The 14543-nt window shown below is 25.9% G+C and overlaps 4 protein-coding genes across 9 annotated transcripts; 3 read left to right on the top strand and 1 right to left on the bottom strand.

Moving 5' to 3' along the window:
- The first annotated feature begins 230 nt into the window (after positions 1 to 230).
- LOC141531207 (uncharacterized) lies at positions 231 to 5018 on the top strand. Its single transcript, XM_074248812.1, has 2 exons — positions 231 to 466; positions 696 to 5018. The coding sequence occupies exons 1-2, from the start codon at positions 347 to 349 to the stop codon at positions 4065 to 4067; spliced, it is 3492 nt and encodes a 1163-aa protein (XP_074104913.1). The 5' UTR covers positions 231 to 346; the 3' UTR covers positions 4068 to 5018.
- Positions 4747 to 7777, bottom strand: LOC141531208 (uncharacterized). Of its 2 annotated transcripts, XM_074248814.1 has the most exons (9): positions 7611 to 7777; positions 6848 to 7504; positions 6578 to 6768; positions 6403 to 6502; positions 6154 to 6324; positions 5812 to 6020; positions 5544 to 5732; positions 5272 to 5460; positions 4747 to 5006 (listed from the first exon to the last, which is right to left on the bottom strand). In XM_074248814.1, exons 2-8 carry the CDS (start codon positions 7355 to 7357, stop codon positions 5313 to 5315), a joined length of 1518 nt encoding a protein of 505 aa, XP_074104915.1. In that variant the 5' UTR covers positions 7358 to 7504; positions 7611 to 7777; the 3' UTR covers positions 4747 to 5006; positions 5272 to 5312. The 2 variants fall into 2 exon arrangements, with proteins under 2 accessions (XP_074104915.1, XP_074104914.1); XM_074248813.1 differs by lacking the exon at positions 4747 to 5006 and having other exon boundaries at positions 5088 to 5460.
- Positions 7778 to 8215: 438 nt separating this feature from the next.
- On the top strand, positions 8216 to 10613 carry Tim23 (translocase of inner mitochondrial membrane 23). Of its 2 annotated transcripts, none has more exons than XM_074248820.1 (5): positions 8216 to 8377; positions 8745 to 9009; positions 9084 to 9253; positions 9509 to 9599; positions 10402 to 10613. In XM_074248820.1, exons 1-5 carry the CDS (start codon positions 8299 to 8301, stop codon positions 10409 to 10411), a joined length of 615 nt encoding a protein of 204 aa, XP_074104921.1. In that variant the 5' UTR covers positions 8216 to 8298; the 3' UTR covers positions 10412 to 10613. The 2 variants fall into 2 exon arrangements, with proteins under 2 accessions (XP_074104921.1, XP_074104920.1); XM_074248819.1 differs by having other exon boundaries at positions 8217 to 8377; positions 9509 to 9632.
- A 153-nt stretch (positions 10614 to 10766) lies between these two features.
- Positions 10767 to 13352, top strand: LOC141531209 (uncharacterized). 4 transcript variants are annotated; one of them, XM_074248818.1, is made up of 4 exons: positions 10767 to 11140; positions 11991 to 12282; positions 12539 to 12746; positions 13039 to 13352. In XM_074248818.1, exons 1-4 carry the CDS (start codon positions 11137 to 11139, stop codon positions 13267 to 13269), a joined length of 735 nt encoding a protein of 244 aa, XP_074104919.1. In that variant the 5' UTR covers positions 10767 to 11136; the 3' UTR covers positions 13270 to 13352. The 4 variants fall into 4 exon arrangements, with proteins under 4 accessions (XP_074104919.1, XP_074104917.1, XP_074104916.1 ...); XM_074248816.1 differs by having other exon boundaries at positions 11933 to 12282; positions 12539 to 12743; XM_074248815.1 differs by having other exon boundaries at positions 11933 to 12282.
- The last annotated feature ends 1191 nt before the right edge of the window (positions 13353 to 14543 follow it).

The following is a 14543-nucleotide window of genomic DNA, read 5'->3' as shown; positions in this document are numbered from 1 at the left end:
ATTTTATAATAAATATTTTTTTTATAATTTGAATGGATCATGTGCTAAATGATAATTTATTAATTTAATAACACAAAAAGTAAATTTAAATAATTTATTTTTAATAATTGTTTTAAAAAAAATTCTGAGTAATTGTTAAATATTTTTGGCGGCTTTATATTTTAAAAACCTAGCCAATGATAATTTTTGTTAGCGTCTAAAACACTGTTGCCACGTTTTTTGTTAGAAATCCAATATGTCTGAACGCTTGATGCATTGAGAGGGTTGTAAAAATCTAATGAATATTATTTTAAGAATAGGATTTAGTAAATCCAATTACTTTTAATGATTACTATTTTAAATAACGATGGAAGTGATACCACCATCGATTAGTGATGAGGTGGATACATCCATTGAGCCAGAATCAAATAAAATTAGTGATATAGAAACAAACAATGTCGTTACTATAAATACCGCTGAGTTTCAGGTGAGTTTCGTTTACATTTCAACAGGTTTCATAAATATTATTTTTAGTACGCTAATATATTTACTTATAATTTATGAGTAATTAAAATAAATATAATTGCCATTATTTAAAAATTTTTATTCATTCATAATTTTTTTTTTTTTTTTTTTTTTTTTTTTTTTTTATTTCGTAAGTTTAAATTTTATTATATTGATTGCTTAGCTAATTTAATTGTATATTTTTTATTCAGGATCCGCTGGAGTTGTCACTGGAAATAGAGGCAACATACGGATTAAAACCGTGTTTTGTTGAATTAGAAAGATGCGATAAAATATGGGAAACAATACAGCTGATACGGGATCTTCAGGAAGATCCTAATCCGGAGACGAGTGACGAAGAAACTGGATCCGAGATGACTGGTGACTATTACAATTACGACAATGATACTGCTAATAACCATGACGCTGAGACGATTAACGGTGATTTTGAAAATAGTAATTCCACCCTAATAAATGACGACGAGCCTAGTTCATCGCATCATGATACTGAATCGTGTTCGTCGACCCACAATAATCCTACGGCGCCTTACATAAAGTACCAACCGGTTTTGGGCAATGGAAACACGGCTTTACCGAATTTCCAATTCTCCGTTCAACGAACACGTGTCCTTTATCCATGTGTAACATGTGGTAAGCAGTACAATCATATAAGGTCGCTAAAAGAACACGAAGAGCGTATACATAACATCATCCAGCCGCCGGTCCGTAAAAAATCTGACCACAGTAATAAAAATGAGACTAATTCATCTAATAATCAGGAAAATGAAGTTTCCAATAAAAATAAACCAGTTGAAATTCTTCCTGTCAAAAATATACGCAGTGACGATACAGCTGTTGTTGATATAACCGAGTTCATAAAGTCTGTTATGGCATGTGAACCTGGCACAAAAATAACTTGCTGTTACTGTGACAGAATTTATTCTGACAAATACAATTTGAAGAAACATGTGGTAGCTATTCACGGTGGAGCTCCTGAATTGATTCGAAGTTACAAACGTAAACAGCCTCAACAGAGTCTTGCTGATGAACCTGAGCCGGCAGTTGAAGAAGCAGTTGAAGAACATCAAGAACCGCCACTGAAAAAACGACGTCTGGAACGATCACGAATTTTGAACGTCTATCGTTGCGAAACTTGTGGAAAACATTTTTACTCTCTTAAAAATAAACGGGTACATAATCGAAAAGTTCATGGAATTTATGTACGGTCACCAGCAGGTAAAAATATTAATAAACAAATAGGAAATAATCACAATAATAATAGTAAAAAAATTAATGAAGGAAATAAAGTTCAAACTAAGTTATCTTTATCATCAAGTTTGTTGACATATGAGTCACCGACTAAAAACAATACACCTGAAAATCAAAATTCAGAAAATGGTATCCTTAGAATTTGTCCTATTTGTAATGTAAAAACAACGAAATTGAATTCTTTTAAGACTCACTGTAAAAATCATGGTATCACTATTAAGTTTGATAATATTTATCCACGTGAGCAAGATAAAACTGAACTTGATTGTAAAGTATGTGGTGAGACTTTTATGACCTCTAATCATGTTGTTGAGCATTATTGGAACATTCATCGTCGATGTTTACGTTACAAGTGTTATATTTGTGGAGCACTGTCTCATGAATCCGAAAATTTAGTTAAACATTTATTAAAGACGCATAAAGTGTACTTTTTATTACGAAAACCTATTTATAATTTCCAATGTCATGTGTGTATGAAAAATTTCTCCAGTAAAAGTGTTTATCGTATGCATGTAACGCAAGGACACGGATTGGATTTAAAAACTAAAGAAGTTGAAGAGGTATTGAAAAGTACTGGACGAATAGATGATGATGCATCGCCATTATTGCCGCCACCACCACCACCACCACCATCATCATCATCATCATTATTATCACCAAAATCAGCATCAGCAAAGAAACGAGCCATCAAACGTGGTTTAAAAAGACCGACTCCAATGGAACGGCCAGTTAAAATTGAAAAACCTAGACCACCGTCAACTAGAAATGGATTACGAGAAAAATCAAAGTTTAATTACAATGAAAATATTTCATTATTAGATACCGCAGTGAGTTTGAGTAATTCGTTGTTAGATGATCTTCCCATTGCTCAAAAAAGAACAAGAAAAAGTAGCACTTTATCTCATGATAAAAGTAATAATTTAATTAGTGATGATGTGCCGACGGAATCAAAGCCAAAAGAACCAACTTACTGTATATTATGTTTTAAACATGGTTTTAAAAATTTAAGAAAACACTTTTTAGAATATCATAAAGTACGTGATCCTGAACCGTTGATTGAACAGTCCTTGAAAATGATGCCAACTAGCCCAGAACCTGTTGTAAAAGCTGAAAAAACAACAAAAAAAGAAGTAAAAATAGAAAAAAAAGAAGTTGCTTCTCCAGTTAAAAAAGCAGCGATAAGACGTCGAAGTAATCCTGAAGCACGTAAAATAAACGCTCAAGTAAAACAGCAAGTATCTCCTATAAAAGAGCCATGTATACCTGGACCACTTCGAACATTTGCAGCTGTTAGAGATGAGGATGGTTCACTCAGATTTATATGTAAATATTGTCCACTGGAGCTGAAAAATTATGAGAAGATGCGTCGGGATGAGTATAATCATAGAAGAGAATTTAGCAAACTCGGTGGCGTTGAAATAAGACCATCGAATCCAAAGTACCTTAATATGGATCCAGATTTAATATTGAAACAAAAAAATCGCAAAGCTAATGCAGCATCATTACCAAAATCTAATTTACTGATGGATGATCAAGAATCCTTGCTGCGTAGATCGTCATTTCCACTAGAAAAATTTAAAGAAAGTAATAATTATCTAACACAAGAAAGTATAAAACAATGTCAAGAACCGATAGAGCACAGGTGTTCAAATTGTTCTCGATTATTTCGTAACGGTGATATATTGGCTTCCCATAAAATCTCATGTAAAGTACGTGTTGATCAGCAGCAAATAACAAATGAAACAAGCGATACGCGAGAAAGCAGTGATCGTGATTCTGGAATTGGAATAAGTATTACAATAAAGAAGAAAAATGATTCGTATGAAATAGTAAGTCGTGATAACAGTGACGATAGTAAATCACAAGATTCGGAAATTCGTCCAAATGACTTACTATTAACTGATACTCCTTCTGATGTACTTCTCAATGGAATCATCCCGAATCAAAAAAATAGTGAAGAAGTTTCTACCACGATCAGTAACAACAACGTCCTTGAATTAAGTGAAACTCATGAAGAAATAAAAATCCAAAAAATCGACGATGATGAAAAAATGATTGTAGATGCTGATGACCAAAATGCTATTCCTGTACCTTCTCCAATTATTGTTAAACCACAGGTAACAAAAAGAAAAATGTCTGCTGGTGGTAAAGTACGTCAACTTCCGAGTTTAGTCACGTTGTGTACACATGCACTGGATCGAATACATGCTAATGAATCTTGTACACGAAAATGTTATATTTGCAACACAGATTGGCCATCGGCAATTTCTCGTGCTTCTCATATGACTGGAATTCATAAATCAGGACGTAGGTAATCAAACATTGATAGTAATGTCTTGACATAACTTGTGAATAGATTATTTATTACTTATAGTTTTACTAATTGGATAATTTTGGATAGAAATATATTAAAGTAAAATAATTATTTATAAATAATCTTTTTTTTTTTTTTTTTTTTTTTTTTTTTTAAATTGTAATAGACTGACAATGCCCAATTTTAATTTAAAATAATTCATCAAATTTTTTTGAAATATTTAACATCAAATACTTGAGGTGAAAGATTACTATAAATTTTGCTAGCCTGGCCCTAATAACTGTAAGAAATATGAATATTTGAATTTATTTGTTTTTATATGTTGTGTAAGTGTAAAACATTTGTAATGTGGTCATCATAAAAATCATTTGAAATTTTTGAAAAATTTCAAATAAAATAATTGAAAACTACAGCAAAGAAATGCATAATACAACTTATGTATTATTTCAACAAAACAAGTTTAAAAAAGAAATTATTTAAATTGTTTGTAAATAAATGTATGAATATAAATAATAATTCCAGAATAAGGAGTTATAATTAGACAGTGTTATAACTTTTTACTATAACTGAAATATAAGAATCACATTAATTTTTATTATAATTGTATTTTTTTAATCAACTGGATAAGCATTTATTATTTGTTTTAATGCATTATATTTGTTTATTGTCTACATAAAAACTATTTTTGATTTTTTTTAAGGGAAAATTTTTTACAGTTATTGTTTTTATAATTTAGATGTTTAGGTATAAATTTTTAAAAAATATGACAAACTACCATAGACAATAATATACAAAAATTTTTTCTGTATTACTGTTTTTTTGTTATTTAGACTGAACATTGCTTCATACTTGTCGTATTTATTTTCATTTTGTATGATAATTAAAACGAGATTTATGTCGTTAAGCGTGTAATTGCTAAGAGATGTAAATAAAGAAGAACCTGGAAATGAAATCACATATGCTTATTTATTTTCCTAAAATTAAAATTTTATCATTGTAAAAATTAGTATAGACATTGAAATAAATTTTTAATAATAAGAATAATCGTTTATTTTAAAATTTTGTGATTGATTATAAAGAAATATTTTATTTTTTTTTTTTTTAATGAATCATATTTAATAACATGAAAATACTTTGAAAAAAGAGTCATATTTATATAATAGTATAAAATATTTTTAATTTAAACAAAATATTAATGTTTTTACTTTAATCGTTGTACATTATAGTAAATTAACTTTCTCTATATTTATGCGCGGATTTTAATTGGCAATTTCATTCCACACAATTCAACAAAACCGGCTTCCACAGCTCGCTGGGCAGAACGAGCTTCGACAAAATTAATAAAACCATATCTTTCACCAGGTAATACGGCAACATTGTTAACTTTGCCAAATCTAAACACAAAAATTGTACATATATATTTATAAATATTTAACAAATTTTAACAGTTAAAATTTAATTACATCGTTTAACTTACTCTGAAAATTTCTTAAGCAGCATGCTATCTTTTATTTTAGGAGTCAAACTTCCGACCCACACAGCCTTAGCGTCAATCGTAGTAGTTTTTTGTAAACTTTTTATTGCGTCAATTATATCAGCGGTTTTTACTTTACCACCACTAACTTTAGATTCAATTTTTTTTGCATTTTTAGCTCCTTTTGTTTTTCTATTAAGCAATTAAAATTTTTATTTAATAAAATAACATATTTTCTTGAAATATAATAAAAAATTGTAAGAATACTTACGCTTGATATTCTACTTCAATATTAGTTGATGCTTGCCAAGAATTATCGTGATCATTATAATCAAATACTTCTTTAAATATACTTGTATTACTCGGATTGTCATCACTATCCGATTGAAATATTTCCGTCTCAATATCACTACTTATATTACTGTCATCAAGTTTTTTATCATAATCATTACTCAATTCATACAAAATAGCAATAGCATCCTAAAAAAAAAAAAAAAAACAAAAAATATATATTATAATAAATAATTAATTTAATTAATAATAAATCTATGGATAAAATGATAAAAAGCTAAACGAACATCTAATAGCCTTCAACTACTAAAATAAAACATACCTTTACATTAATCAATGGTGTTTTTCGAAATACTTTCAAAATATATCTCTCAGAAAATCCCATATTAATAAGTTGAACTATTTTCATCCTATAAAGTTCAAATTTAACTGGCAAACAATCTGGAAGAACATTTAATGCTTCTTGAAAACATTTTTCGGCTTCATTAAAATGCTATAATTTAATTATGCATTGATTATTTAAATATATAATATTATTAAACGATAATGATTTAATTTTTTATTTATTTACCTCTAGTCCCATAAATGCTTGTGCTTGTCTACATTTCATAATACTTATTAATACTGGATCATCTGTACGAGAAATAACAAACTTTATATCACTTAGAGCTCTGAAAAAATAATTAATAAAATTTATAATTAAATTCCATAAACCGTAAAATTATAATCAAGATTAAAATACTTACTCAATATAACTACCAACATTTAAATAACAATAACTTCTATTAATATAATGACGAATATCTTCTAAATAATCTAATTGAATAGCCTTTGAAAAATAATATATAGCATCAGCCTTTTGACCTTTCATAATTAATCTAAAACCTTCTTTTCCATACCCTTCTGGGGTTTTATCCCAATCTCTATTGTTTTTGTCCTGAAAAAAAAAAATGTTTAAAAATTAATTAAATATTTTAACCATGCCTAAATTATTAGATAAAATAAAAAAAACTTACTTTCTTAACGATAGTAAATCCTTGTAAATCATCCGATGAATCAAAACTATTGATATTATTACCATCAGATATATTTTCTAACGAATTTTTAATATCTTTGACAATATAGTTATATTTTAATTTATTTCTTTGTTTAACAATTGACTGAACGAAAGCTGATTGCTCTAATGATAAATCATCTATATCATTTTCTATAATTGAATTACTACTATTATGACTATCTATATCATCTATTGTATTATCAATATCGTTTTTTATATTTTTTGAATTAGATATTTGTTGGCTATTTTTATTTGTATTTTTTGATACACGTGAACTTTTATTAGCAGCTTCTAATTTTTTAGCACGTTGCCTTTCTTTTTTTAATTTTTTTTTTGATATATGCACAGACATATTATTTATGTCGATGTTTTCTTGTTGTACTGAATTATCATCATTAATATTTAGTACTTTCAGTATATTTTCACATTCTACAACACTATTATTTCTATCACAACGTTCGTTGTCCATTTCAACTTCTTTTTATTTTTTATTTAAATTTAATTCACAACGTACCGTCAAATAATTTTTTTTAAATATTTATCAATATTATATGTTTGTCGGTCTTGCGTTTGTTATATTTATACATGTATTTAAAAAACAATTGCAGTATTATTTCTGTAAAATATAATAAAAAATGTTAGTGCACGCGTAATACCTTTATCAGTTGCTAGCTAATAGATAATAGGTTATAAATTAATAGAAATAATTTGTAAGTACGTACCGTTGATGACTTGAGATGATCTAAAAATCAAGATAATACAAAATATTTAAAAATATACTTCTTGTGGAAATTAGTGTGCTATCAAACTACTAACTACATAATTAAATATCTCTTGTTTTCAAACATAAGACTTGAAAGAAAACGTTGCAGATTAATTTCTCTTCCCACATTGATAAATATACAAAACAATACTCCATGTGCATTGAAATTTTTTACAGATTCCTGCTATATTATCAGTTGATGTTTAATTTAATTTTTTAAATATTTTTATAATAAATTTAAAAAATCAATCAGAACAAAAAAAAAATGCTTTAAAAAATTCCCAATAATAATTTTTTTAATTTTCACATGTGAAATTTTTTATCAATTTTTTTTTATAATTTTATTGCTAAGAAATTCTAAAAAAATTTTTAATATCTGTCAACTTCAGTGTCATAAAATTTTTCAATTTAACTCAACTCTTATAAATAATATCTCAATTAATTACAGTATATTGATTGATTTATAACATAAAATTTAAAGTAAATTTAACTTTGAAAATAATGTATTTATTACCAACAGAGTAAAATCCATAAAAAATAACTTACATGATATTGAATCATCCGCTTTAGTCACGACCACCACGACCTTTCGCTACCTTCGATGAAAATTTTTGATCTACATCGTGCATTTGTAAATTAGAACAAAGATGATGGGATTTAATAATAACGACTCGAACGAATCATCGTCAACATCCGATTATAATAATGAAAACCTCGATATTTCTTGTAAGTTATAATATATTTTTATAACATGTAATTTATAATTTACTTCAAATTTATATTCTAACCTATCTTTACCATTGATCACATTTATAATTAACTATTTTATTATTTATTATTTATCACATATATCATATGACACTAATTTAGAAAAAAAAAAAAAGTAAAAATGAATACCAATAATATTTCTTTCTCAATTTTTTATTTATTTTCAAAGAATTACACCTTCAATTGAATTAGTCTGATATTTACAAACTATTACAATTAATTTATCATAAAATTATTTATTAAACTCGAATATTTTATTAAACAGTCTTCTCATATTTTTTTATTTTATGAAAATTGTACAATAACTTTTTTTTCTTTTTTCCAGTATCATCGCAACGCCTAACTCCTTATAGTCCGTATTTAAACTTCGATCCGGCATTTTTACCAACAAATCAACCAGAATTCATTACCTCCGATGGATTAGTTATAACTGATGGAGCAGGAAGATCCAGAGGTCGATTTGAATTAGCTTTTGGTCAAATTGGTGCTTCTTGTATGATAGGTGCTGGTATTGGAGGCATGAGAGGATTTTACCGAGGCTTAAAAGCTACCACAATGGAGGGACAAACTGGAAAGCTTAGGAGAACTCAGTAAGAAATATTAAAATCAATTTGATTGCTGAATTTGTAATTAAAAATAATAAAAATTCATATTATTTTTTCAGATTACTTAATCACGTTATGAAAAATGGTTCTTCGGTAGCAAATACACTTGGCGTAGTTTGTGTGATGTACAGCGGTATAGGTGTAGGTCTTCAATTAATAAGAGATACTGACGATTCGATAAATACTATGATTGCTGCTACTTGTACTGGAATGCTGTTTAAATCAACTGGTTAGTAATAAAAAAATTTTTTTATCATTACAAAATCAATTTCTATATTTTAGATTTTATCCTACCAAATTTGATAAACTCACTTTTTTCCAGAACTAAATTACATTATTATTGTCTGTGAAAAAATCTTAATATTATTTGTGATGATAATAATAACTAGCAACCTTGCAGTCACTATGTGACTGCCATGACTTAGAAACTATAAATAAATAAACTTTTGCTTATTCCTTTGATAATATAGATTATTTCTTACAGCGGGACTTCCAAAATGTTTGATGGGAGGTGGTGTAGGATTGGCGTTAGCATCCATGTACTGCTTGTGGAACTGTCGGGACTCATTAACTCAGTTAAGGCATCACAATATGAATCCAGCGTAAGAGTATGTGTGAACGAGCAGTATCTTTAACCAAAACCATACCATTAATATTTGTATCCTTGACAAAACGATATTTCTTAAGAATGAACAAAAATAATTGACAAATATTATACACCTTCAATTATTACTTTACGATTTTTAAATAGTTGTAATTATTGAATGTATTAAATATATATATATATATATATATATATATATATATATATATATATATATATATATATATATATATATATATATATATATATATATATATATATATAGTTGCCATTATATTTCACTAGTCGTATTAGGGTTTTTAATTGAGATTTATAATTTTTTTTATTCATGCTAAATGAATGAAAAAATTGAATTACTATTTGTTTATTTATCTTGTTTTCAAACTGTTGTATAGACTTTGACCTAAAAAAATTAATATCTCTGCGGTAGCTTTAATTGTTTAAAGATTATATTAATCAAAATTAGTACTTCATAAAATCATGGATTTTGTTTTGGTTAAATTTGAATATTGATTTAGAATGTTTTTATATATTTTTTAAGTAATTTAACATGTAATCTGTTTCAAAAATTGAATTAATAATAAAAGATCCCAATGAGATCTAACATTTATTTGTACTGTCTTTTACCTAGTGTGTTTAATTCATTTTTAATTTTTTGAATTATTCATTCGATCAAAAAAATATTTAAAGAGAGCTTAATTACTAATAGTAATAGTAGTTTTAGTAATGTCAATAAAATATAACAATAATTGAATATATAAATTTTATTTCAGATCCAACTGAATGACTTTCGTCGATCAATGGGCTAGCACCAAAATTCTTCACTTTTTTGTAAATAGTTTTTGCCCGTAAAAAATTCACTGATTAAATATCCAATAAATCCAATGCAAACTTCAGCAAGCTATGTTCATATTAAAATACTGTAAATTATAATAATTAAATCATTTATTAAAATTAAAATATATTTCATTTAAAATAAATATAATTTTTCATTTATAAATTTTAAAAGTTAATATGAAAGTAAAAACTGACATTTAAACTTTACATTACTTATCAAAAATCTAACAGTTGAAAAAATTTTATCTGCATAAATTATTAATAGATTCTTGATGTGTTTCAAAAAGTTTCATAAACAATCACAATTATCAACAACACAATTTAATAATGTAGTACACTTTCAAACATGTATTTTAATCTTATCGCATCCTATCTGCGTCAACTTGATATGTAATACACCAACGGAGCCATCAGTTCTATTCACACTTTGATAAGATCAAGACTTATCTCGTGATAGGATTTTGAAAAACTAGTCAATAATTATATTTTAGCCTATACGTGAAAAAGAAAAAAATAAAACATCAATTTTAGTGTAGTATAAATTTTTTTATCAAACCAATAATCAAGTAACTTAAATTAATGTGACCTGTAATTAGAACATTTTTATTACTCGATATATAATTTTCATTTGTGATCGTGATGAGTAATAACAAAAGCTGTATCGTAACAGAATGTGTACGTTACAATTGATAACAAGTGTGATAAATAATTTACTTTTTTACGTGAATCTATTGTATCGTAATTAAAATTATAATTCATATAATCTCATTAGCATATTAATTAGATAATATAATATTTTACTGTAAAAATTGATATTATTTATTTAAAAAATTGAATAATTTTAACTATTGAGTGTACAAATGCTTTACTGACCAAATATTTAAATTTCGCTCTCACAATTTTACACCTCGTTTGACCTTAAATTTTTCTATTTGTTTTTATAATTAGCGTTTACTTTTTATAATAGACATTTCTTCTTTGTTTATAAAGTAACAGTGTGGATTATTACGTCAAAGATGTTATTTAGAAAGTATTAAATTTAAATTAATGGTTTTTAAACCGGGCTGACCAATCTGTTCCATTTTAACTTATCCAAACAAAGACTATTTATAAGTATACAGCTTTTACAAATAAACATATCTGTTGAAAATTATTCAAAATTAAAATTTTCAAATATTACAATTTATAAAAAATAAAAAAATAATAACTGAATAAATTTAATAATAAAATAGAAATAATGGTGTAAAAGATAAGTGAGAACTCTTAGAAAAATTATCAGTCACCAGTTCTCCGGCAACTTTTGTGTAGTTCATATGCGCGAAATAGAGCTCAATACAAAAATTATAAAATTTTTCATCTGAGTTATTTAAATTAATAATTTAACACACTTATATTATTATGGTAAAAAATAATAATTGGATCACATCTGAAAAATAATAAAATAAAAATAACTTAGTATTATTTAAGAGTATAAAAATGAATAGTGCAAAAGCTGAAAAACGTCTGGCAATTCTTTATTCTGCAGCTGCATTGCTCTCAGTGATATCATTTATTTGCATTATAACTACCTGGCAATACTGGGCTTGGACCTTGGACAGTTGTTTTGAGACTGACTGTAATTGTATTTTTTATGGTGTTAATGCATTTAGCAAACTGAGAGGTGGAGACGTTAAAATTTGTCACTTTGCGACTTATGCCGTCATTCCATCTGTTTTATTTAGTATTGGATTCGGTCTTTATCACGGTTATAGAACTTGTATCAATAAAAAATTAAGTGAACCTAAAATCATAGCCAGAAGATCAGTTAATTTTAGCAGGTATTTATTATTCAATTTTGTATATTATTATTTTTAAAAAATTTTTATAAATAAATAAATAATTTTGTGTCCATCATAATTTTCTATGACTGTATTTGAAGACAATTTTTTGGCTGTTAAAATAAAAATACTTTATTAATGATAAGATACTAAATTAAACTGAAATAATGGATTTATTTTTAATCGATAAATTAATTGATGTAATGGATCATCACCCACCTTTGTAATTATTTTTTTTTTTTTTTTTTTTTTTAAGTGATGAAATAGACGGAAATGTCGTAGTCGTAACTCCTAAGAGCCGATCCCCGTGTAAACATTGGACGCCAACAACTTTCTTAGCAGCATTAATCACATGTCTGTCTCTAGCTCACGCTATCGTTATCACCGATGGTTATTACAAAACCTGTGAACAATATAAAAAAAGAATAATTCACGTTTTGGGATCATCAGGACGCGAAGCTGTGGTAAAATATTTCTGATTATTATTAATTTTAATTATTTTAGGTAACTATTATAATGACATTAAAGTTAGCTGTCACTTGACAATTTTTTAATTTTCTTTAACAAAAAAAATATTTTTAAAAAATTGCATTTTTAATTTATTAAAATTTCCACAAGTCCATTTTTTTAATAATTTTTTTTTTTGCTATAATTTACTTATTAAAAAAAAATTAAAACAATTGTGAAGTGACAGCTAAATTTAATGTCATACTATTATAACAATTAAAATTACTAACTTTACTAATTTCGGTGTAGGCGGTCCACAATCGTTTGAGCTGTAGCGCAATATTTGATTACATGGATTACATTGAGCCTGATTCGAACAATTGGAGGCGAGGTGACGAAATGAATACCGGATTAGCATTACTTTTTGCTCTCATTTCTATTTGGTCGAATTTTATCATTTGGATAATTATTTTTATAATTAATTTCGTTATGGCAAGACAGAGGCACAGAAATTCTAGTGAAAAATCTTGCTGCTGTTAATATTTTATCTATAATAATAATTATCTTAAAAACTATAATCAAAAATAAACATATATATAATAATTAGAGTTTTAAAAAATGTATATATTAAAAATTTATGAATTACTTCAAGACAAATCGTATATTTTTTACTCTGTAAGATGTTTTACATATTTCGGTATCCTATAGCCTGAATTATTTTATTTCATTACTAATTTTTTTACATAAATACATTACAATTTATTTTATTTACATTATCATTATTATAAATTTATAATTAATTAACTCACTCATAACTAATGCATCACAACTTATTTATATTTTCATAATTAATACATAAAATTAGATAAAGTCGCCTTAGAAAAAATAACAGAAAAAACGGATTGACACACAAAACAATGTCAACTTAGTTTAATTTTTTTTCCATAATTATTTTTTTATGCTGCTTATGTTGTATACAAATATATTATTTCATCTCTTTTTTAATTAATTAATTAGTTAATTAATATATATCAACTATACATCAGCTATTTATTTTTAAACATTTGTGCATTTCATTCACAAATTCATTTTTATTGTTATTAATATTTAATAATAATTAATAATAATAGCAATCATTTCATAAAATATACTGTTTAACAAAATACAATGTAACAACTCATAATTTTCTACTTATTATTTGTGTAAATAAAACACTCACACAATTATCAAAAAAAATATTACTTCTTCAGACACTACAATTGTTTTTTTATTCACTCTTCATTTATTGTTTTTTATCGCTTGAAAAAAAATATAAGTACTTTTAAAATAAATTTTTTTTATTAAAATAATACGAAATAAGTGGAAAATTAAACTAAAAAAAAAAAAAAATGCACTTGAGTTGAACAGTTGACAAAAAAAAAAAAATATTGCAATATTTGGTAAAGGCAGTGAATAAATCCAAAATAAAGCGATAAATGAACAATAATGATAATGTTAATAAGAAACATAAAAAAACGGGCATGAATAAAATACTATAAAAAATTATTAATTGTAACTGTCGAGGAATGTTAACAAATTAAATTATGTAATAAATAGCTGTAATTTTTGAAATTATACTATTTTTTAAATATTAAGTTAATTTTTTAAATAAAACTTTTTTTATAATTCATAAAATTACGCTGCTTTAAATGAATGTACTTCTTGAAATAATTAATGACAAATAATAATTGAGACAAAATAACTGAAGAAATAACTTTTAGTGTAAGTAACTCTTCTTAAGACTAAAATTGTATTTTCGATCATTTAAATACACT

This window comes from Cotesia typhae, unplaced genomic scaffold, assembly GCF_013202065.1.
Source record: "Cotesia typhae breed Kobodo isofemale line unplaced genomic scaffold, CoteBio_Ctyphae contig_5, whole genome shotgun sequence".
Classification (NCBI taxonomy): Eukaryota; Metazoa; Arthropoda; class Insecta; order Hymenoptera; family Braconidae; genus Cotesia; species Cotesia typhae.
The sequence above is the reverse complement of the archived record's forward strand: the minus strand, read 5'-3'. Positions and strand labels throughout refer to the sequence as shown.

Bases quoted from the DNA above. Each gene is read 5' to 3' on its own strand.
- LOC141531207 (XM_074248812.1), top strand. From the start codon at position 347: ATGGAAGTGATACCACCATCGATTAGTGATGAGGTGGATACATCCATT. The intron at 467-695 runs GTGAGTTTCGTT...TTTTTTATTCAG, and splicing joins TAAATACCGCTGAGTTTCAG to GATCCGCTGGAGTTGTCACT.
- LOC141531208 (XM_074248814.1), bottom strand. From the start codon at position 7,357: ATGGACAACGAACGTTGTGATAGAAATAATAGTGTTGTAGAATGTGAA. The intron at 6,503-6,577 runs GTAAGTATTTTA...TTATTTTTTCAG, and splicing joins AATGTTGGTAGTTATATTGA to AGCTCTAAGTGATATAAAGT. The intron at 5,461-5,543 runs GTAAGTTAAACG...TTTTGTGTTTAG, and splicing joins CTGCTTAAGAAATTTTCAGA to ATTTGGCAAAGTTAACAATG.
- Tim23 (XM_074248819.1), top strand. From the start codon at position 8,299: ATGATGGGATTTAATAATAACGACTCGAACGAATCATCGTCAACATCC. The intron at 8,378-8,744 runs GTAAGTTATAAT...TCTTTTTTCCAG, and splicing joins TGAAAACCTCGATATTTCTT to TATCATCGCAACGCCTAACT. The intron at 9,010-9,083 runs GTAAGAAATATT...TTATTTTTTCAG, and splicing joins GGAAAGCTTAGGAGAACTCA to ATTACTTAATCACGTTATGA.
- LOC141531209 (XM_074248815.1), top strand. From the start codon at position 11,105: ATGAGTAATAACAAAAGCTGTATCGTAACAGAATGT. The intron at 11,141-11,932 runs GTACGTTACAAT...GTATTATTTAAG, and splicing joins GCTGTATCGTAACAGAATGT to AGTATAAAAATGAATAGTGC. The intron at 12,283-12,538 runs GTATTTATTATT...TTTTTTTTTAAG, and splicing joins AGATCAGTTAATTTTAGCAG to TGATGAAATAGACGGAAATG.